The 23,993-nt window shown below is 39.6% G+C and overlaps 1 protein-coding gene across 4 annotated transcripts in view; it reads right to left on the bottom strand.

Moving 5' to 3' along the window:
• The window catches only part of CUL3 (cullin 3), a 96,425-nt gene that overhangs the window by 38,493 nt on the left and 33,939 nt on the right, over positions 1-23,993 (bottom strand). For all 4 annotated transcript variants that reach the window (XM_058703132.1, XM_058703141.1, XM_058703155.1 and 1 more), the window contains one exon: positions 15,313-15,426. In XM_058703132.1, the coding sequence (XP_058559115.1) occupies positions 15,313-15,426 (114 nt within the window). The remainder of the gene's footprint in view (positions 1-15,312; positions 15,427-23,993) is intronic.

The following is a 23,993-nucleotide window of genomic DNA, read 5'->3' as shown; positions in this document are numbered from 1 at the left end:
ACAGATATAAACTCATACCAAAAATGAAAAAAAAAATGTTAAAAAAAACCCTAAAACTATTATTTTCATAATCTCAGGCTTTTTGACCAAAATATAGTTTGTATGAGTTCACAATTAGGCATTGATCTATTGAGGAAAGCTAAGTAGAGATAGAAAGTTGGTGGCTGCTTCCATTTGCCTTTTTAAGCCAAAACAGTGTTTTAAATATAAAATGTTCTAAACAACATGTTTGAAAGCTTAATGTCTGAGTCAAACATTACATTTACTAAAGGGATATGAGCTTCAACACCACAGAGATAAATTACATTTTAAATCTTTATTTATGGTTCTGTCTCAGAGGTTGCTATTTTTGGCCAAGCAAATCTACAACCAGCAAGACTCTTCACAAGCTAGATGAACCCAAGGGTGAGGAGGAGGAAATAATGATGGGACCATCTCTTTGTCTTTCGTTTTATAGACCTGGGAAAAAGCCAGACTGCTTTTCCATCTGACTTCAACTGCAACACAACACCTACCTCACAATGCTATCGTACTTATTTCCATGTCTAGTCTTGAAAGAATAGCTTTTGGAAGGCCAAGTTCCCTGCCAAGAACAACTATAAAACCTAGATCAGAAATTAAAAAGTACTGGGGCACCCGGGTGGCTCTGTCGGTTAAGCATCGGACTCTTGAATTCAGCTCAGGTCATGATTTCGTGGTCTGTGAGATCGAGCCCCATGTGGGGCTCTTCACTGACAGTGCAGAGCCTGCTTGCGAGGCTCTCTCTGCCCCTCCCCCACTCGCGCGTGCTCTCTCAAAATAAATAAACTTAAAAAAACAGAAACAACTGATAATGAAGTTCAAAAAATAACATTAACTCTTACTACTTAATTTACTTGCAAGAAGTAGTTCAAGTATCTTTAACCAGCTGAACATTTTTTGTTTATTTTTTAAAAACAGGAGGATGAGGAATATAAACAGGTTTAAAAATCTTTACAAATAGTAAATATTTGTCCTGCTCATAAACTAGAGATAAACCCTAAAAAGTTTAACTTATTAAAAAAAAAAAAGTAAATGACTCTGTAACAAGTAGCTATTGTCTGTTAGAACATGCTTGAACCTGCTTTCCCAAGCTTAATCACTAGGCAATCTTCTATCAACAAGCAATAAATATAAGTATTTTCAAATAGGGTTCACTTTCAAGCCATGAAATAAATACAAGAAGACTTAACATTATGAAAACAGAAACAGAAAATTAAAAAGCAAAATAAAACCCAGAAAAATAACAAAAAGTTTCTAGTGCAGAGTTATAGTAAAAAAAAAAAAAAAAAAAAAAAAAGTCTAATTACAGCAAATTTTACAGAACTGTCCCAATATTTTCCGCAATGCTGGTGTCTGACTATACTGCTGAAAGGGCACTAGTAAGAGATGATATCGTAAATTGCAGACAAATTAACATTTCTGGACTTAACAATGTTACTGGGTAAAGTACATGGAAAAAAGCACAGAATACGGTTGGCTTGAAAATTTAGCTCCATGACTAAATCAAAGTCATAGTTTCCACCACTGTAAAACTAGTTCAAAATCTCTCATGGCTGTCACAGTTTTAAAATATATATATAGTTTTAAGGAATTTTATTTAAAAATAACATTTGGGGCTCAGTTAAGTGTCCTGAGTCTTGACTTCGACTCAGACCATGATCTTGCAGTTCATGGGATCAAGCCCCACATCAGGCTCTGTGCTGGGCATGAAGCCTGCCTGAGATTCTCAATCTCTCTCTCTCTCTCTCTCTCTCTCTCTGCCCCTCCTCCACTTGTGTACACACTTGCTCTCTCTCTCTCAAAAAAATAATACATATGATATATATATTATAGATATAACTTCCATTTATTTTAAGGATTGTATCCTAGTCAATCCAACAAATCAAAACCCTAGTCATGTTTCTCTAAAGCTGTGTTAATTGTACCAAATCATAAAATAAACACAATGTTCCCTATTCTAAATTTTGACAATCTCAACAGTGTGGGAGAAAAAAGCATCAACACTAGAAAACAGTCCCTATTAGAACCATACGAGTAATCACCCTCAAGGTCTTGGAACAATGAGATTATAAGACTTTAGGAAAGAAGACCTGTATCAGAGAAGCAACATAATTCAGTGGTTAAGAACTCAGATTTAAGGGGTGCCTGAGGCTCAGTCAGTTAAGTGGCCGACTCTTGATTTCAGCTCAGGTCAGGATCTTGCGGTTCATGGGACTAAGCCCTGCAATGGGCTGTCAGCGAAAAGCCTGCTTGGGATTCGTTCTCTCTCTCTCTCTCTCTCTCTCTCTGCCCCTCCCTCGACACGTTCTCTCTCCCTCTCTCTCTCAAGATAAAAAAACTTAAAAAGAAAAAAAGAGCTCGGATTTAAGAACCAGATGGGTTATTTCATTCCTATCACAGCCATTTACTAGGTGTGACTTTAACATCTTCGTAATAACATCTACCTTAAAATGCTATTTCACTTCCACTTCTAATATTGAAAGAAAAGCTTTTACAAGACCAATTCCTCTGGCAAGAACAACTATAAAAGCTGTATGAAAATAAAAAGCTACACCCCCTCACACCCATCAAAACAGCTACTATTAGAACACAAAACAAAAAACAGAAAATAACAAGTGCTGACAAGTATGTGAAGAAATTGGAACACTTGAGCGTTGCTGGTGGGAATGTAAAATGGTGCCATTGCTATGGTAAACAATATGGAGGTTACTCAAAAATTACAAATGGATGCCACATGATCTAGCAATTCCACCATCTAGGTATATTCTTAAAATAACTGAGAATAGGGGCTTAGTGCAATATTTGTACACCCATGTTCACAGAAGCAGTATTCAAAATAGCCAAAAGATGAAAACAACCCAAGTGTTCACTGACAAATGAATGGATAAGCAAAATGGGGTACACACATGCAACAGAATATTATTCAGCCTTAAGAAGGAAGGGAATTCGCGGGGAGCCTGGCTGGCTCAGTCGGTTAAGCATCCGACTTCTCAGGTCATGATCTCGCGGTTCGTGGGTTCGAGCCCCGCATCGGGCTCTGTGCTGGCAGCTCGGAGCCTGGAGCCTGCTTCGGATTCTGGGTCTCCCTCTCTCTCTCTGCCCCTCCCCCACTCACACTGTGTCTCTCAAAAGTGAGTATGTGTAAACAAAAAAAAGTAAAAAAAAAAAAAAAAGGGAAGGGAATTCTGAGACACGCTACAACAGAGATGAACCCTGAGTCACAAAAAGACAGACACTCTGATTCCATTTATATGAGGTACCTAGAGTGGTCAAGTTCATATAAATAGAAAGTACAATGATGGTGCAAAGGTTCAAAGGAGAGTGGAAAGGGGAGTTACTGTTTAACAGGTACAGAATTTTAGTTTTGCAAGATGAGAAGTTCTGGAGGTGATGGAGGTGATGGAGGTGATGGGTGCACATCAGTATGAACATACTTAGTATCACCCAACTGTACACTTAAAGTTGATGAAGATAATAAATTGTACGTCATGTGCATTTTATAACAACTTAAACAAAGAAACACCAACTGTTTAAAAGCATCAAAGAACAACAAAGGCAATCTGGATTTGTGGGGCCAAGATTCGGGACAAAAGGCAAGTACACTGACAGGAGGCCGACATTCGCCTTCAATCATTTGTTTTATTTGGAGGACTGGAAATGGGAGGCTAAGAAGAAAGTCGCAGGTAGGCTGGCTATCAAGCAGCTAGGACTTATGAAGCCAAAGTCTGCAAAGGAAAGAAATGCAAAGAAGAACCAGAAATTCCGCAAGTAATTTTCATCAAGACGTTTCCTGACCTACTACCTAAGCGTGGGCAAGACACCAATACGCTAGGGACAAAGCAGCCCTGGGAGGCTACAGAGTGCAACAGACACCACAGGTAGCCCTGCAGGGGTGAGGAGACAGAAGATGGAATTGAAGGCACAGTAACATGAAGAGCAAACTGGTAAACACCTCAGGCTTCTAGACCCCAGCCAGCTATTCCCTATGAGCAAAGAGATGCCCTGGAATAAAGACAAACTCAAACAGAGGAACCTTAACAAAGCCTAAAGTCAGCTCCAACTAGACCATGGTAATCTGCCCGTGCTGTACCTGCCTGCCAGAACTACATGTCCTTTGAAGAAAGATACTACCATCCAGTGCCTCCCCAATTTTTTATATACAATGTTAGAAAAATTACCAGGCCTGTCCCACACACCAAAACAAACGCCCCAGGATTAAATATCTAAAAGCCAAGGGGGGAAAAAAACTCCAGGAAGTCAAAGTATTCTGAAATTCTTATCCAGGAAGTGGTTTAAAATATACACATATGTAAGGTAACTGTAAGTCGGGAATCTATGTTATAATCTCTAAAGTAGCCACTACAGTAATAATAAAGGAATAAATAAATAACAGCTAATGGGGAAGGGGTATGGATAATAAAACATACTGATTCACACAAAAAAAGGCAAGCAAGCTGGGAAAATCAATAAAGAACAGGTGAGATAAATAGAAAAAAAACACAACATAATGGCAAATTTAACCCCAAGTATATTAATAATTATATAAACCTAAATAAACCATATGCTTCCATTTAAAAACAAAGATTATCAGATGGGGTTAAAAAGCGTGTTACTGTATGGTGTTCACAAGTGACACACCTTAAATACAAGGACACAAAAGCGTCAGAAGGAAAGAAAGCTGCCATACAAACATAAACCGAAAGAAAGCTCATAGAACAATACCAGACAAAGTAGACTTTAAGGCAAGAAGTATTACAGGGAATAAAGAAGGATATTTCATAAAAAGAGTCTTTTCAACAGGAAGATAAAATAGCCCTAAATTTTTATTTTCTAGCAAAACCTCAAAATACATAAACTAAAAGAAGAAAAAGACAAATCCATAATCAAATCTAAAGTTTTAACATTTCTCAGGAGCTAACAGGACAGACAACAATATTTAGTAAAGACGTGGAAAATCTGAACATGGTTAATAAATTTGACCAAACAGATATTTATGCACTTTACTGAACTACAGTTTAAAAACTGTAATTAATGTCAATTTAAAACTTCTCTTCGGGGAGCACCTGAGTGGCTCAGTCAGCTGAGCGTCTGACTTCGGCCCAGGTCATGATCTCGTGGCTCCATGTCGGGCTCTGTGCTGACAGCTCAGAGCCTGGAGCCTGCTTTAGATTCTGTGGCTCCCTCTTTCTCTCTTCCCCTCTCCAAAATAAAAAAAAAATAAATAATAATTAAAAAAAACAACACATTTTAAAACTTCTCTTCTGAGTGCCTGGGTGGCTCAGTTGGTTGAACATCTGAATTCCGCTCAGGTCATGATCTCACAAGTTTGTGGGTTCGAGCCCCGCTTCGGACTCTGTGCTGACAGCTCAGAGCCTGGAACCTGCTTTGGATTCTGTGTCTCCCTCTCTCTCTCTGTCCCTCTTCCACTCACATACTCTCTCTCTCTCTCTCTCTCTCTCTCAAAAATAAACATTAAAAAACAAAACTTTAAAAACTTCTCTTCAACGACATCATAAAGAGAGAAAAGGCCAGCCCAGAGTGGAAGACAATATCTTATAAAACATGTATCTACAAAGAACTTTTATCCAGGATCCATAAAAGGCTCCTACAAGTGACTAAAAAGCAAACAAAAATCCTAGAAAACTCACATTAAAAAAAAATGGATAAAAAAAGGCTTGTGCACTTTTATTTACATTATATATCAACAAAAATGTCAAAAAAAATTAGAAGAGAAAAATCAGATAGTACACTGTAGGGCTAGTGTACTACCAAGTGGATGAAATAACCACTAGGGTATCTAATATTTTGGGTGAGTTTCTAAGTATTCCAGTATTCCTGGTTTTAAGTAACTTCTGATGACAATCAGGAATCTTAAGATCATACACCAAGTTACTTCTTCAAGGAGAATTTTAGTATCAGGTGCAAACAAAAAAATGAGAAAAGAAACACAGAATACTATTCTAATATGCTTCAATAGCTTACACTGGGGGCGCCTAGGTGGCTCAGTCAGTTAAGCATCCGACTTCAGCTCAGGTCATGATCTCAGGGTTCCTGAGTTTGAGCCCCGTGTCAGGCTCTGTGCTGACAGCTCAAAGCCTGGAGCCTGCTTCAGATTCTGTGTCTCCCTCTCTCTCTGCCCCTCTCCCGCTCACATTCTCTCTCTCCCCAAAATAAACAAACTTTAAGACAAAAAAATTAAAAAAAAAAAAAAAAAAAAAAGCAAGCTTACGCTTAGATCATGGAAAAAGTCACTATTCTTCGATTAGGTTTAGGGAACCAGGATTATCTGCCCAAATGGAGGTCCACATCATACAACTGCCCAATGACAGAACTTGAAAAAAGGAACCACAATTGTTTAGAGCAATGCTTAATACATAATACACACTTGCTGCATACTTGGTGAATGAATGAATTTATCCTCACAAGCACAAAGGTGAATGAATGTTAGCTCAACCCTGGGTAAATAATCATAAATTCTGTTAAGCAGAGTTAATATAAATAATTTTGCACTGAGGTAGTACACACAAGTGGTAAAGACCATGGGCTTTTGACTCAAAAAAGACCTGGATTCACAATTCCAGTAACATAGTTAACTGTGTGATCTTGGCAGGTTAGTTAATCTCTCTAACTTTGGTTTATTCATTCATGAATTGGAGAGTATAATAACACCTGGAAGGTCAGGTATTTAAAACATTTAGCACAGGGAGACAGCCATGTAGTAAATAGTATGTGTTACATATTCAGAAAAATATTTTTACTTTTTTATAATTTTTTTAAATCTTTATTTATTTTTGAGAGAGAGAGAGAGAGAGAGAGAGAGAGAGAGAGAGACAGACACACAGAGTACGAGTGGGGAGAGGCAGAGAGACAGGGAGACACAGAATCTGAAGCAGGCTCCAGGCTCTGAGCTGTCAGCACAGAGCCCGATGCGGGGCTGGCACCCATGAACTGTGAGATCATGACCTGAGCTGAAGTTGGACGCTTAACCAACTGAGCCACCCAGGTGCCCCAAAATATTTTTACTTTTTAAAAGAAATTAAAAATGCAAATCTTCTTAATAAAAAAATAAAAATTGTATTGCTTTCCCAAACTACTGCTTAAAAACAACAATCAAAAGGTATTTTAAGGATTAAATGAAATATATTTAAATTTGCTTAAAACAGTGCCTGGCACACGCTAAGGGCTTTGAAAGTGTTATGTGCTAGTATAAGGAATAGTACTGGGGAGACTCCTAGCCAACCAAGGCTTCATCAACCCACTTTAAGAGTTCCTAAAGAAACTGTCATCAACTTAATACTACTCTACTCACACCTCCTGTGTTTTCCTTCATTACAGACGACCTAGGTAGCTGTTCACTTTCGGTTTTAAAATAGTATAGGGCACCTGGGTGGCTCTGTTGGTTCAGCGTCTGATTGTGGCTCCGGTCATGATCTCACAGTTCGTGGGTTTGAGCCCCGCAATGGGCTCTGTGCTGACAGCTCAGAGCCTGGAGCCTGCTTCAGATTATGTCTCCCTCCCTCTCCCTGTCCCTCCCCTACTTACGCGTGCGTGCTCTCTCTCTCTCTCTCTCTCTCTCTCTCTCTCAGAAAGTGAATAAACATTAGTAAAAATTTTAATGGTATTAAAAAAACCTTCAGAGTCCAAAGAACTTGAAAACTTAAAAATGATCTAACCAACACATCCTCCACCAGATCCCACAGACAGGCCACAAGGAACCCATAAACCACTTGACACTGTATGTAAAAGTGTATGTTGTGTGGTGTGCAGATGCACAGATGTCTACTTTTAGTAGACGGTCCATGACTCTTGACCATTCTTCCAAGGGGTCTAAAATCCCAAAAAGATAAAAACCAGAGTTCTTATGCAACAAATCTATTTTACTTACAAATAAGGAAACAAGAGTTTTACCCGGAGAAGTTAAATAACTTAGGCAAACAATGACAACATAGGAACTGACAACATAGGAACAACATAGGAAGTGGAGGACCTCTTAATTCATCATTAAATATTTTTTCTCCAGTTCTCCAAATTTCCTGGACACACACACACAAAATATGGAAGCAGTCCCCTTTATGAACAAACGTGTCATTTCCAGGGAGCCTCGGTGGCTCAGTCAGTTAAGCATCCAACTCTTGATATCAGCTCAGGTCATGATCGCGTGGTCGTGTGGTGTGATCAAGCCCTGCGTTGGGCTCATGCTGAGCATGGAGCCTACTTAGGATTCTCCCTCAGTCTCAGTCTCTCTTCCCACGCCCAGCCCTCTCCCGGCTCGAGCTCTCCCTCTCTCTTAAAAAAAAAAAAAAAAAAAAAGGTTTAATTTCCTTTACTACCTCAAGAAATATGTGCCATATTTCTGACTGCACCACTTTATGCTGAATAAATACTCGCCTCCCTAAAGTCAACGTCATGCACTGCTACATCACCACTGCATAAACACAGAAAACAGTTCACAGGGCATGGTAATCAAGGCGTTTATGAGTCTATTAATTTGTTAGAAACAGGAACTGAGATGGAAGGCAAGGAAGAAATCCTAATTACCAAGCACAACACTCCTGACCTTTACAGTATTTATGATGATGCCCTGGTTTGTTTTTGTTTTTTTTTTTATAACACAAGGCCTGGTACTTGGATTGTAATCTAATCAGAAAAGGATGCTTCAGTATTTCTATTGTCAGTCGTAAATGTGAAAACTACAGTACATATGGGTAAAATGTGTCTTTCCTGGGTCAGAAAAAATACTGAACAGGTGTGAAGCTCAATAATCTCAAAGCCACTGGATCCTATTTTCTATTATTTTGAACTTAAGATGTCATTTTAAAGGCAGAGAAGGTGCCAAAAGACTCATAAGCAACCTGTGCTCTTCCAGAATATAGCTATTTTCAAACTTCTCTAAATGTGCAATCTAGAATATCATAAAGAAGAAATGTTTTTTGGACCTAAAGCATTAGAACCTAGCAGAAAATACATGAACACAAACTCCATCATCTCCATATTCTCATTATCATCTGACCTCCCAAAACACATAAATCCTTGGTAGCTTCAGCAAACAGCTTACTTATTTCTCTCAAGTCGGTTCCCTGCCACCTATTGTCATTGGTAACTCCAACACTGACAATAATGACCAATCTGATACACTCTACGGGTGCCTAAATTTTCACCCCCCACCTTATTTTATTCCCTTCACCCATATGTTGACATGGGTAAACCCTGAGCCTCATCATTAACAAGACACCAAATATCTCTGGCGCTAAAGATCTTCTTTTTCCTCCTACCTTTCCTACTCTGTTACACTGAAAGGAACCTGCTCCTCACTCTCACTAGGTCTCCAGGTTTACTGATCCCTAATAGCTAATACTTCTATTTTCTAGGATCTTATGATTCAGTTGCCTACTTATTAAACACCACAGACCCACAATCAACCGTTTCAATAATGCTACTACCCTTAGAATTCTCCCCCATACCCAATAAGGCTAATTCCATCAGTAGGTATTCCTTATTTTGAACATTCTTGCCTGAAACTGCCAAGTATACCTGGAAAAAGTATAAACTCTGCTGACCGCCTCCACTATGCAAACGTTGTGCCAACTCAACTAAATTATCCCCTCACAACTACAGATGACCCATTTATTTACAGATGGCGGACCCCAGCACAGGGGATATTCCAAACTTTGTCCTTGTGTGAGATTCCTATTACTGCTGAATAAATGACCATAAATTTAGTAGCTTGCTTACTTTCTCATGGTTCCAGAGTTCAGAAGACTAAAATTAGTTTCCCTGGACTAAAGTCAAGATGTCAGCAGGGCTGGTTCCTTTTAGAGGATCTGAGGGGGAGCCCAGTTCCTTGCCTTTTTCAGCTTCTAGTGGTTACCTGTATTCCTTAGCTGTAGCCCCCCCTCCATCTTCAGAGCACATCGCTCTAATCCCTGCCTCAGTCATCACATCACCTCTGTCACCTACTGACCCTCCTTTTGTAATGACCCTGTGATTCCACCGGGTCCACTGGGGTAACTTAGGACAATCTCCTCACCTCAAGATCCTTAATCTAGTCACATTTACAAAGTTCCTTCTGCCCTATAACGTAACAATCCCTAAGTTCCAGATACCAGCCATGGGCATATCGGGGCGGGGGGGGGGGGGGGGGGGGGAGGGCAGGTTACTTGGCCTACCGCTTGACCTTCAACACCTCACATACTTCAGTTACCCTAAGCCAATGGTCCCACCTTCTACTTTACTAAGGAGACTAAGAGCATCAGAAGTTCCTCAGCTTCTCTCTTCACAAAGTTGCGGCTACATTTTGCTTGATCTCTTTACTCATCCTTAGCGACTTTCCAAATAAACAGCTTAAACAAGCAGTGAGACCCTCCTTTCCAGGGTGAACTCTCTCCCGATGCCTATGAATTTACAGCCTCAATCTAACCTTTCAAGAAAGCCTGCACTACTACCATGGCTCTATTTGTGAAAATGATTGGAAATATGGACAAATTCAAGTAAAAACATGCAAATAATTTCACCATAGAGTTTTCTGCAGAAAATTTCTCTATTAACCTTCCAGTAACCCTATATATCACAACAGGAAATGCTTTTCTATTTCCTTTGGCATTAACTCTAACTGCTCAAAAGTAGCCTACAGAATACCATCCGTGTATTTACTTTCCCTTCTTATTACATTCATTTTTATAGTTTAAAAAGAAAAATCAACTGAGTAGTAATATATACTTATGGTTTATATTCACAAAGTGATTACAGAACTAGGACAGATTTTCTCCATAACGTGCTCAACTCTTTCCCCAATCACTAATCTTTTAAACAATGAAAACTGAAAATGAAACTTTTACTAAGCAGCCTCAAACCAATCTTACAAGTTCAACATGGCAAGTTTCAGACACTAGGAAGGGGTGGAGTGGCAGAAACCAGAAGTCATGTACATTTAGAGACATGTACATTTTTCTTTTTGAAACACTGCACCTGCCAAACAACAAAGTTACATGAAACCAACTGTGACCAGTGGCTGCCTCCATGTAACCAGTGATTCCATTTTCCAAAGTCAGTGTGTCCCATAGTATCTACACATCCAGTCTGCAGCATGACATTTTATATCCAGACACCTCCTTGTTAAGAGTAAAAGTCAGCCAGCTGTAAGTAGGTGGTAGGGTGGGTAGACAGTGAAGCATCTTCTCTCCTCCCTCTCTGAGCCTGAGATCTCAAATTCCACCAGTTAGAGCCAGTATTCATAGGAAGAAAATATTTGTCTAAGATCCATGACGGTACAGTCAGTGTTCTTCAGGTATATGCACTATCTAGCAGGTAGTCGCCTGAGAAGTCTGGAATGAGGGTAAAAATCTTCAAGGAAAATAATGTAAACATCAATAGAAAAAAAAAATCTTTGTATTTTTGGAAAATTAAAAGCATTTCTACTTATTAACCGAAGTATTGGGTTACATAAATGGACGTTTGTCAAAAATAATTTATACACGCCAGTTCTGCACATTTCAATGTATAAACATTACCTTAATCTTAAAAATCACTTATTTAATAAGCTCAGACACTAAACATAAAAAGACAAAACAAAGAGAATGAAGTCTATGAAAATGAAAGAATTCTATTTTGTAGGATGTGAAGATATCTTATCAATACTTTAATTTCTTTCCAAATCGACAGCAGCATATTTTTAAAAAGCATTTTGCAAAAGCGTATCTATAATCTGTTAAAAACCAATCTGTGTGAATTTATTTAAACTACATGTGAATGCCTGGTTTGTTCCAAGAGATGTGTTGCGTGTCGAGGACACTGGCCCCTCCTCCTAAAATTCAGTCTGGCATGGGCACCTGGATGGCTCAGTCGGCTGAGCATCCGACTCTTGATTTGGGCTCAGGTTATGATATCACGGTTCATGGGATCAAGCCCCAAGTCGGGCTCTGAGCTGACAGCATGGGATTCTCTCTCCCCACTATGTTCTGCCCCTCCCCCTGCTTGCCCGTGCTCTCTCTCTCAAAAGTAAATAAACATTAAAAAAAAAAAAAAAAAAAAAAGTTTGGTCTGGCAGAGAAACGAGGCCCTAAACAGTTAATAATGATTATGACGAATGCCGCAAAGGAACAGCACCGGGTACGGTGAGACAACTGCAGTCAGTGGGCAGTACACAGCACAGCTCAGGGAGAGCTGCCCAGAAATTTAAGCTAAGACTTAAAAGGATAAGTAGGAGCAAATCACGTAAAGAGAGGAAACATTCTGGAAACATTTCCAGACAGAAGACATATGTGAAAATTTCAAGACGAGCCACACAAATCCAGCAGGGCAGTAACTTGATCATGTGGCTTTCAGATAATAACTCCAAGAGCAATACGGAAAAGAAAATAGCAAAGGACACAGTGAATGTTCTAAGACTAGTTACTGAATACTCCGAGAGAGAAACGAAGGTGCTTTCATCCTGGGCAGTGAGGAAAGTGGAAAAACTGCAGATTCTACAAATCTGTGAAGTAGAGAGAACGGGGAAGATACTGACAAGAATAATTCCCAGGTTTCTGGCAGAGAAAATGGAACGATCAACAGGTTCATTTGAAAATGCCTACTTTGAAGTAGCTCTCAGACAACAAATACAAAGGTAGCCATCAACCTGACAAACGAATGTACCAAACTCAATCTGAGAGAACGAGGCTAGAGATAAAATGTGGGAATCATCTGCACAGAGGCACTAACTGAAGCTATGGTAGCAAACGAGGTATGCCAGGAGGAGGAAAAGTGTGGGTTACTACACCCCAAGAAGGCCTCCATTTAAAGGGCTGAGGAGAAAGAAGAGTAAGTACTTGAGAAGAGACACAAAGGTAGGAGGCACACCAAAGGAGTGCCAGGTCACCGGAATTCAGGACCCAGCACACGAGAGGAAGAAAAGAGTAGCCACCTGTGCCAAAGGCTGCTGCAAACAGTCAAAGAGCAAGAGTAGTATTCACAGTGATCTCTGCCTTCAGAGATGCGCAGACCTGGTGATTCTAGTAAGAGCAAGACTGAACAGCACAGCTGAGGAAGCAGGTGGAACTGGAACGTACCCAAAGTGACGAAAGATGAGAGAAGGGAGACAGCAAGTGTCGACATTTCTCACGAGACACTTGGCTGTGGATGGCCATGGAGACCCTGAGAGGCAGTGCGGGAGTCCAACAGAAAATTTAGTAGAATTTTATTTTGAGGATGTGAGTGGCCTGAACATGTCTCATGCTGATGAGTAAGACTCAGTAAAAAGGCAGAGCCCTGAAAATACTTCAGGTTTTTGACAAGGTAGAAAGGAATGCGATCCTTAGCACAGGAGGAACACTGGCCTTTACCAGGAGAGGAGACACTGCCCTCCATTAAAACAGGAGGGACAGAAAAAAACACAAAAGGGGAGAAAATACAGACAGAAGTGTAGGTAGAATGGTAAGAAGCGAACACAGGTTCTACCCGATGCTTCTTGCTCTTTCCCCTGGGAAGTGGAAGGCAAGATCATTTATTTATCAAGAGTGAGGAGGCCAGCAGGAGAGCTGGACGCTTGAGGAGAAGTAAGTGGAGGGAAGAGACGACCGCTGGGCAGTGTGAAGGGTCAACTGGAGGTCCGTGACAAAGGACAGACGGTGGCACCGATCCACCCCGTGTGGGGTTTCCTCCAGCAGAGGCCCAGGAAAGGGAGCTTGCTGGGTTTAACCAGGGTTGAGGCACTATCAGACGGGTCTGATGAAAGAAGGGACAAGAAATACTAATCCTAGTAAATTGTGACGGAGCACATGGCGCTACGGTCCAGGTGCTGTCAGTGCTACGCATGAATGGCACCTTCTAGCCTCGTGGCTACCCTACCCGGTGAGTACAACAGGATGCTCGTTTCATAAATGAGGAAGCTGAGGAATAAACTAACTAGTTTCTGGACTATGGTCACATAACAGGATTCAGGCTTGAGATTTCACTTGGGAACCCTCTCCCCGCTCCCCCCTACCCCAAAAGGGAACTGAAAGAAAACCGAAGTTTTTAAAATAATATTATGTCAGAGTGGAGGGTGTGTATAATATTAAAATATTCTTTTATCAATAGAGTAATGGACCATGAAATTACAAGTGGTTTTCTAGCTTAGTGTTTGTGTTAAAATTTAAAGACTCCTCAAATCCAGAACTTAATGAGACTATGCAGTACAAGCTAACTTGTTTCACATTTATATCCCAGGCAGTACGATGGATGTTTTCACAGGTGATGTCATTTACCTCAAACTGTCAGCACAAGATGAATCTATATCCTGAAGAGGAAAATGAGGCTCAGAAAGGCTAAACGATGCGTTATACCTTTTAGCAAAGCCCTGAAAAGTGAAGTGGCCTTTCCCTGCCCGTCTTGCCACTGAGCCCCAGGAAACCAGGGCTCACAGGCCTGACCGGACTCTGCGCAGAACGAAACGCTTCACGGCTGTTTGCTCTCGTGGGAACTTCTTTCCAACCATCGCTTTACTCTATCAAGTGAAAGAAACTAGGCCATGCTCTCACACTATAGCTAAAATCGAACTAAAGAAGCTGAAAATCAAAATTTGAAAAGCAGAGTAAAACCGAGAAGAAAATCTTATGTCCAATTCCCAAATATAAACACTAAAGCAACAAGAAAAGTCATCAGACTTGATCATTCTGCGGTGACACAATAATTAGGCTCCCTACCATGAACACACCAAGGTAAGAAAAAACTTGGTTGTTTAATCTCTTTGAAAGTTATTAAACAGCTCAAGTCAATGTTTTCCAAATTGTCTTGCTGAACAAGGTATTTTTCTTGACTCATAAAAACATAAAACAGTCGCAACAGATAAAAAATGGAATATATATCTAAATAACATATATACAGCAAAGATTTACTATGAAGTCAGCAGCTATTAGTGCACTTATTACAAAAATATTTGTATAAAACGACATCCTCATCACTGAAGATGTAAGGACACTAAGTTTTAAAAACTTGTAAGAGAATACTCAGCTTTCATCTGTCTGCTCTCATTCAACCACTGTTACTCAAAGAGAGATGTCAGTAAGGTTTTCAGTATTTTCCATTTCGAAACACCAAGTGCTAGATACTGAGAAAACAAAATTAAATCTTTCTCTTTCGGTTTTCCATTCTAATCATTAAATATAAACAAAATTTTAGTTCACACAAGCTAAGGTAGGTCCTTGCAAAGGAAATATGGTTTATTTAAAACAACAACACATTCCACACTGACCTGTAGCATCCAACTAAATGTGACAGAAAGACACCGTGTTTTGAAATGGCTAACTTCTAAAGGAAAAACAAAAAAGCTCTACTTACCATATACATTAGTATGTCTCTAATCATCACCATAGCTGTTTGATGATCATTCCAAGCTTGATTTAGCGTTTGAAGAAAGTTGTTATTCAATGAATTTAGTACATCTTCCCGCACCTATTGACAGAAGAGTTCATTACAGTTTGTTGACACGCCTACACGCTCTTGTACGTATACATGCACGTATCTGTTCAATAAAACAAAATGGAAATCTCCAATTTTCAATCAAAGAAACACATATTAGACCCGTGGAATTATTTTAAGCTCTAATATTACCTCTATACAGACAATTAACAAATGTGTCGTGTAGTCCAGACCCATCTCCTGATCGCCAGAATCAGAAAGCCACCTCCTGGGCATTTCTCAACCGTCCAACAACTTAACATCACAGTAAGAATAAAATCCTAAATACTCGTAAGGAACTACAGGGCCCCACATAACTGGCCCCAGGCTACTGCTCCAACTAAATTTCCTACGACGCCTCCCTTTCCCCATCTTTATAGAATGGTTGAGAATGTGGACTTTGGAGTCAAACTACCCGGGCTCAAATCCCAGCTCCCTGACTAGCTGTGTCACCTTGTGTTAAGTTATTTCAACTCTGTGCTTCAGTTTCCTTATATGTGAAATAGTAGCAACACACTTAGAACAGTGCTTGGTACTCTGAACACTGAATGAGCATCAACTATTAACGCAGTGTGCTCCAGCTACAACGGAGCCGCACACGGCAACCGTGCTCTGCCCTTTCTTCTGCAGGCTTCACAAAGCTCACGCCCTCACTTCTTTCTGCTCAAGTTTAACCTCCACACAGAGGTCTTCCCCGACCGCCCTATTTCAAACAACAGCCTCTATCTCCACTCTTAACCCTAAATTTTTCCTCACAGTACTTGTCACTACCTACTTTGTCACATATTTATCCGTTTACCGTCGCTCTCGCTAAAACCTAAGAACGACGGCAGCACGGATTCTGACTTCTCTGCGTGCCTCCCACACCTCACAGTGCCTGGCATCTGTAAGACCCTTTACTTCATTCACCCTGCCCTTGAACACCATGATCCACCTCCAACACCCTAAGCTTTTTCAGGATATCTGCCTTTGCACATCAAGTTGCCCGGAGTCTGAAATGCCGTCCTAATGCAATCCTGCTAAGACAACTCAGCCGTCAAGAATTCCTTCCCACAGGGCGCCTGGGTGGCTCAGTCGGATGAGCGTCCGACTTCAGCTCAGGTCACGATCTCACGGTTCGTGAGTTCGAGCCCCGCGTCAGGCTCTGGGCTGATGGCTCGGAGCCTGGAGCCTGCTTCCGATTCTGTGTCTCCCTCTCTCTCTGCCCCTCCCCCATTCATGCTCTGTCTCTCTCTGTCTCAAAAATAAATAAACATTAAAAAAAATTTAAAAAAAAAAAAAAAAAAAAAAAAGAATTCCTTCCCACAGTCTACAAGCATACTGCCACCTTCTCTAGTAAGAGGTTCCGGACCACTGCTATTTCCTGCCGTGTGATCAGTCCAATGGGAAGACTGCGGACTAGAAAACGGAATGCAGACTCTGGTTCTAGCTTTATCATGAAGAAGCAGTGTGCCTGTTCTCTAAGTTCCTACAACACTTTGGGACCACACTGCCAACCTCTCAATCATTCAACCCCAACCAGTCCTCTGTGGTCTAGCTCAACACCCAACTCCAGTGTCAGCAGACATGTTCTATCCCCAAACATCAGCAGTAGCGGTTAAACATTTTTAGGTTGGGGAGAATCTGAAGTCATGGTGGTCTGTGAGAAATGATTTCATACGTGTGTTGACATATACAGAGATCTATCAACTTGAATTATAAACAGTAAATAAAATGGCATTGTGTGTTAGCACTAGTATAAACAAGTATAAGCAAGTGGTTGGAAGTACCAAAGACTGAAAAAAAATACACGTAACACACCATTCCCAACACACGAGAAAGTAAGTTCAAACTGAGAAAAATGTATCTCTCTCTTATTCTATGTTAGAGGAAAAATGGTCATTAAGAGGTTTTAGTGAGGAGACAATATGTCTGTTCTACTCTACGTGTCTTATGAAAACCACTAGCCTAGACGACGTAATTTAGAATTTTATTTTATATATAATCTTTTCTTCATAAGACTAAGTTCCTTGACTTCAACACATATCACCCATCAATATTTGGACTATATATATCAAAAGTGATAAACACTCATGTAGGTTCGTAGACAGTACTGTGTTAAATACATTTTTGTAAAGTGGGTAATGTATCATTTATTTCAACTCATTAAGTCTACCACTTGTCAGATGCAAATTCCCAAGGGAGCTAACGGTAGAAAAACTACAAAATGAAAATACACCTATTTATAAAATTTTTCACCAAGCTTCATATTCGTTCACTGAAACACTAAATTTTGAGTAGTAATTAAATTAAAATCATGACAATGCCAGAGAAATCGTACTATATGACAAAAATAAAATGTCTGTATTCCAAACATCAGAATATCTAGCAATTAATTATTCTTAAGGACTTAAATGAACTTTGGTATGACCCTTTGTTATAAAATCAAGTTCCACTTAAACCGTATTAACGTCACCCTAATTTTGGAATGAAAAATGTGCTTGGTATATATCTGTTAGATGAATGAAAAACTTGCCAATTAAAAATTTTAAGGTTATTTAAAAAAAGATGATTCCTAAAATCACTAACTTATATACACTTTAAAATAAAACATACCAAGTACTTAAGTAATATTCGTATTTCTTGCTGCCTTTCAACAAAATGAAAAATGTGATCAATGAGCACAACGTGTCATAAATTATAAAACTGCTTTATTTGCATACTTCAAAAACTTATCCGGACATATCAGTAACAATGAATTTTACTTAGCAGAAAATATCTGCTATTAAGTTAATTTTGTTATATTTCATTTGTCTGTCTACTGTTGAAGTGAGACGTGGCCATGGATCTGCTCTGGCCACTGACGTAAGCAGAAATGGTTCATCACTTCCACATGATGTAAAGTTTACCAGCTTAATTTTTCAGTGTAAAGTTCAGCGGTATTAAATACATTCACAATTAGCTTTTATAACAGGACATGGGAGTTCTAAGAGGTGTCCCAGAAGATCTGTTTTTCAGACATACTCTTACATTTATTTTTGAATGACTATGCACACACAAATACAGATATGTGACTGGAAGACATAAAATAAATGCCTTGGATACTCTTGCTGCATTCTCCTCTTATTCAGATCACTCTGTGAGCAAAAAATTCTTCCTCTAATGCTGCCTCAGAAAAATGTTTTTCTACTCTGAGACATGAAGCGTGAGCAAGTATTTGTTCAAATACATACCATAAAAAGGAGGAAGGAGATGAAAATTCAACCTTTATGAAGATTAAAATGGGGTTCTTAAAAGAAGGGATGTTTGTACATAAGTCAAAAAACACATTAAGTGGGGGAAAAAAGACTTAACCTTTCTTTTACAAATCGTTAACAGAATACAGAAAATTTGAAATAAAAAGTGGGGTCAGTTTGTGTGTGAATTAACACTGTTCGTCTCGCTCCCTAACACACCCCTGCACTGGTTTTTGCACCAGCGAAGGCAAGCAGGAAGGAAGCCTGCCGTAGAGGTGGTCCAGTCCCAAGTGGACCTGCAGATCATGTATGTGCAACATTGTTATGTAAGAAAAGCTACATGAAGGTTGTCCAGATGAAGACCTGGAATCTGAAGTGTGAGACAAGGAAAGACCAGTAACAAAGTCATGAAAACAGAGAGTAGGATGGGACCAGCTGACAAGGCTAAAAGGAGCAGCTGAAACCTGATGGCTGTTCATGGCCCTTGGCCTTGCAAAAAGCAAGATACAGACAGCAGTCGAGAGCAGCAGATCACAAACCTGACAGAGAATTAGAATCACGTGAAGAGCAACAGATTTTGCTGAAGAGAATGAGATGACAAGACACACACTGGGAGAAAATATCTGCAAAAGGCCTATGTGGCAAAGCACTATTATACAAAATATACAAAGAATTCATAAAACTCAACAAGAGAACCCAATCCAAAATACTGGCAAAAGACCTGGCCACCTCACCAAAAAGATAACCAGATGGCATCCTGAGAGATATTCAATCTCTGATTAAGAAATTGCAAGTTGAGGGGCCATCTGGCTGGCTCAGTTGGTGGAGAGTGAGACTCCTGATCTTGGGGTTGTGTGTTCAAGCCCCAGAGATTACTTAAAAATAAAATCTTAAAAAAAAGAAGGAAATTGCAAATCAAAACAACAATGGGACATCCTTTACGCATCTATTAGAATGGCCAAAATCCAAAACAGTGACTACACTAAATGCTGAGGTGGATGTAGCGAACAAGCTCTTCTACTCATTACTGGTGGCAATGCAAAATGATACACAGTCCGGCAATTTCTTACAAAATGGCATGTACTCCAACCATACGATCCAGCCATGATGCTCTCGGTAGAAGTACCAAAGGAGTTAACAATTTATGTCCACACAAAATCCCACGTTCAGATGTTTACAGTAGCTTTATTCATAAAGTCCAAAACTTGGAAGCCATCAAAATGTCCTTCAGTAGGTGAAACAATAAACTGTGGTGCATCCAAACAATAGAATATTCTTCAGTACTAAAAAGAAATGAGGCATTAAAGCCATGAAAAGAGATGGAGGCACCTTAAATGCATACTATCAAGTGCAAGAACACAATCTGAAAAGGCTATCTGATGATATCATTCCAACTACATGACATTCTGGAAAGGGCAAAACTAAGGAGACAACAGAAAGATCAGTGGGCATTAGGGTGGAGGGAGAGATGAACAGGCAGAGCACGGAGGATTTTTAGGAGAGTGCAACTATTCCGTATGGCACCACAATAGTGGATACATTTCATTATACATTCACTACAATCCACAGAATGTACAACACCAAGAGTGACCTCTAATATCAAATCTGGACCTTGGGTGATAATGATAAGTCACTGTGGGTTCATCATTGCAACAAATGTACCACTCTGGTACGGGATGCTGATGGTGGGGGAGACAGTGGGAAATATACAAAGTGTCTGCACCTTCTCCTTAATTCTGCTATGAACCTAAAACTGATTAAAAAAAATAATAATAAACTGAACTTCATCGAAGTTAAAAACTTCTGTTCTGAAGACTGTTTAAACAGTAAACAAGCTACAGAATGGGAGAAAGTACCAAATAATTTGTATCCAGAATAAATCTCTCACATCTCTCTCTATATAGATACACAGGGAGAGAAGAACTCTTACAACTCTGTAAAGAAAGCAAGCAATTTAGAAATGGGCAAAAGACCTGAATAGACACTTCACCAAAGACGTTATATTTTGCACGTGAAAAGAGATGTCCGACAACACTGGCCATTAAGGAAATGAAACTTTTAAAATGAGATACCACTACACACCCATTACAATAATGGCTAAAACAAAATATATTAACAATACCAAGTGTTTGCAAAGATGCCAAGCAACTAGAACTCTTCTTATATACGTTGCTAGCGGGAATATAAAATGGTACAGCCTGACAGGAAAACAGTTTGGCAGTATCTTATGAAGTTAAATATTCACTTGCCATATGACTCAGCAATCCCACTCCTAGGTATTTATTCTTGAGAAATGAAAACTTCTCTTCACACAAAATCTATATGTGCATGTTTACAACAGCTCTCTTCATAATCATAAAACACTACATACAACACGTAAATGGATATGTAAACTGTGGTACATTCATACAATAGGATATACCATTCAGCAATGAAAAGGAACAAACTACTGATACATACAACACCTTGGTTCAATCTCAAAATAATTATGTTGAATGAAAGACATTGGTCTCAAAAGGTTATAGACTGTGTTGTTCCATTTACGTGATATTCTTGAGAAAACAAAACTATAGTGACAAAACAGATCAGTGGTTGCCAGGTACTGGGGTGGGAGGACGATGTGATTATAAATGAATAGGAGTGTTTGGGGTGAAGAAATGTTCTGTACTGATCATGACAGCATTTACATGAATCTATACGTGGGCTAAAATTCATAAAACTGCACATAAAAATAAAAGGCTACTTTTACTGATACTGGCTTTTTAAGAACTTGCAACAATTATGATTCTCAAGTTAGACCATTTTATTATATCATAAACATAAGCTATGATGCCACAATGCTTATTTTTAAAACTAACTTGAGAGGTGCCTGGGTGGCTCAGTCAGTTGAGTATCTGACTCTTGACTTCAGCCCAGGGTCATGGTATCGAGCCCAATGTTGGGCTCTGTGCTGAGCATGGGGGGCCTGCTTAGGATTCTCTCTCTCCCTCTGCCCCTCTCCCCCACTTAGCATGCTCTCTCTAAAATAAAAATAAAAAATCATCTCTTAAAAAAAAAAAAAACCAACTTGAATGCCAAACAATGAAAGAATTATTATTTTGAGAGTGTAAACCTATGAATGACTCTGGAATAATTCATGTTGGCATACTACATTCTTCATTTCTGTGACCATAGCTTTTCCTGTCCTTTTAATTATATCCTTAGCAAAGATTAAAGTGGAATTACTAAGTCAAAAGAAAATGTTTATTTTTCAACACTGTGATAAAATCTGTTCACTGATAAATTAATGTCCAAGTTGCAGGAAACACATTCTCAAGTCAATCAAATTATTGGCAAAAGGAAGAGAAGGATGGAAAGGAGGATGACAGGAGAGGCCAGCAGGCATGAGCAAGACCTCTAAACTCCCAGTCTTTGCCTTGAGTTTTCTTAACCAAATACCTTCATGGATTGACAAGGAGGCCAACCCTGGGCCAGCAACTCTTGGCTGGTTGGAGAATCAAAGGACATTAATGATCTCACAGCTCCCCCCACCCTCTAACAGCACTAGTACCCGGCGGGGGAGGGGGGCGGGCACACACACGCACACGCACACACAGATTAAATCATTAATTAAGATTTTTTCGCCCTCTATAAGTTTCAATGTCTGGGCAAAATCCAAGCCAGCCAATCCTAATTAAATATTTAGGTGACACAAAGAAATTCATCAGCTAACACTAATTATAAAGATTTTGGCTGCGAAGTCCGCTGAAACTAGAACTGAGCCATATCATTAACAATGATATGAGCTACTGAAAATGAATGCCTTCCTTCTTAAAAGTCTCAAAATGCAGGACAATTTCAAATACAGACAAATCTCTGAAGTATGGAAAATTGTATTTAGCACTATCTTGCATTGAAATACACATTGTGTATTAGAAACACAAAATGGGTCATGGAGCACATGCTAATTACACAAAGAACATTCTAAAAATATCACAGAGAAACTCTAACTTTAAAAGCTGTAACCTCCTAGAAATCTGTCAGATTTTAACAGTCACCCAAGAGTTAATCAAATTAGTATTTGAAAACAACTTTCCAGGGAAGTTAGTAACTAGGACTTTGAATAAGTTACTTAACCTATCTGGTCTAGAGCTCCTCTCACCTGTTATATCACTGGGGTTGACAAGAACAATGGCATTCACATCCTGCTCCACTAAGATGTCTTAGTACCACTGCAGGGCAGGCTCCATTTCACTGAGCAAATGATTTATATTGGTTTTGTAGGATTTTAAAAGTGGGGCTTCCCATTGTTTGGAAAAGAAAAAAAAACCTGAGAGCCACAGGACCTGCTAAAAAGTACCTCTCTGGCTCTAAATTCTAAAACAAATATTGCTTATCTCTTCTGAGTGAACTATTTACATAAGTGTGCAACATTTGCATGATCACAAAACAGCGTTTAAGTTCCCGCTTAACAACATTTGAACTTTTTCAGAGTCCCTCACACATGATTTGAGGACTTGTCACTTTACAAATTTTACCAGTTAGGTAAACCCTATTTTTCCCAGGAATGTCATTAAAGAGTTATTCTTGAAGATCTCAAAAACCTTTCAACCACACCAGAGTGATGTGATATAAACCTGCATAGAAGTGGCTACCTACAGGAGTGATCTCCAGAGAAGCCAAACCATGGAGTACAGAAGACATGTCTCTTAATCGGACAATTTTTAAAAAGCTCCACAGCTCTTCCCTTTCTCCTGAGAATTCCTGAATTAAAAGATTAAAAATAGTGTTATGTTTTGCTATTTTTATGCAACAGTTCCACAGAGCGAATAGTGGCAACACCGGAGTGCAGAGGCTGGAAAGCATGCCTGCCTGATGCAAATGACAGATCCAACATTTAATAGATACGTGACCGTGAGTAACTTAATTTCTTTGTGCATCAAGTTTTTACAAAAGAGGAACAGTAACAGCACCTGTTGCAAGGAGCTGCTGTGTGGATAAAATCAGTTAACATACAAATAATGCTTATAACAAGGCCCAGCCCACAGTAAATGCCACAGAAGCATTTGCGAGTATCAAAATGTTACTTGTATTACATATTCATAATATTATTAGCACAGATACTTGATCTTGCTACTCTATAAATGTCCACAGAGCAGTGTCATCGTCAAGATTCATCATCATCATCACCTGGGCACTTATTAGAAATGCACAATCATGGGGCGCCTGGGTGGCGCAGTCGGTTAAGCGTCCGACTTCAGCCAGGTCACGATCTCGCGGTCCGTGAGTTCGAGCCCCGCGTCAGGCTCTGAGCTGATGGCTCAGAGCCTGGAGCCTGTTTCCGATTCTGTGTCTCCCTCTCTCTCT

The sequence above is a fragment of the Neofelis nebulosa genome, chromosome 2 (genome assembly GCF_028018385.1).
Source record: "Neofelis nebulosa isolate mNeoNeb1 chromosome 2, mNeoNeb1.pri, whole genome shotgun sequence".
NCBI lineage: Eukaryota > Metazoa > Chordata > Mammalia > Carnivora > Felidae > Neofelis > Neofelis nebulosa.
This window is presented reverse-complemented; position numbering and strand designations above follow the sequence as displayed.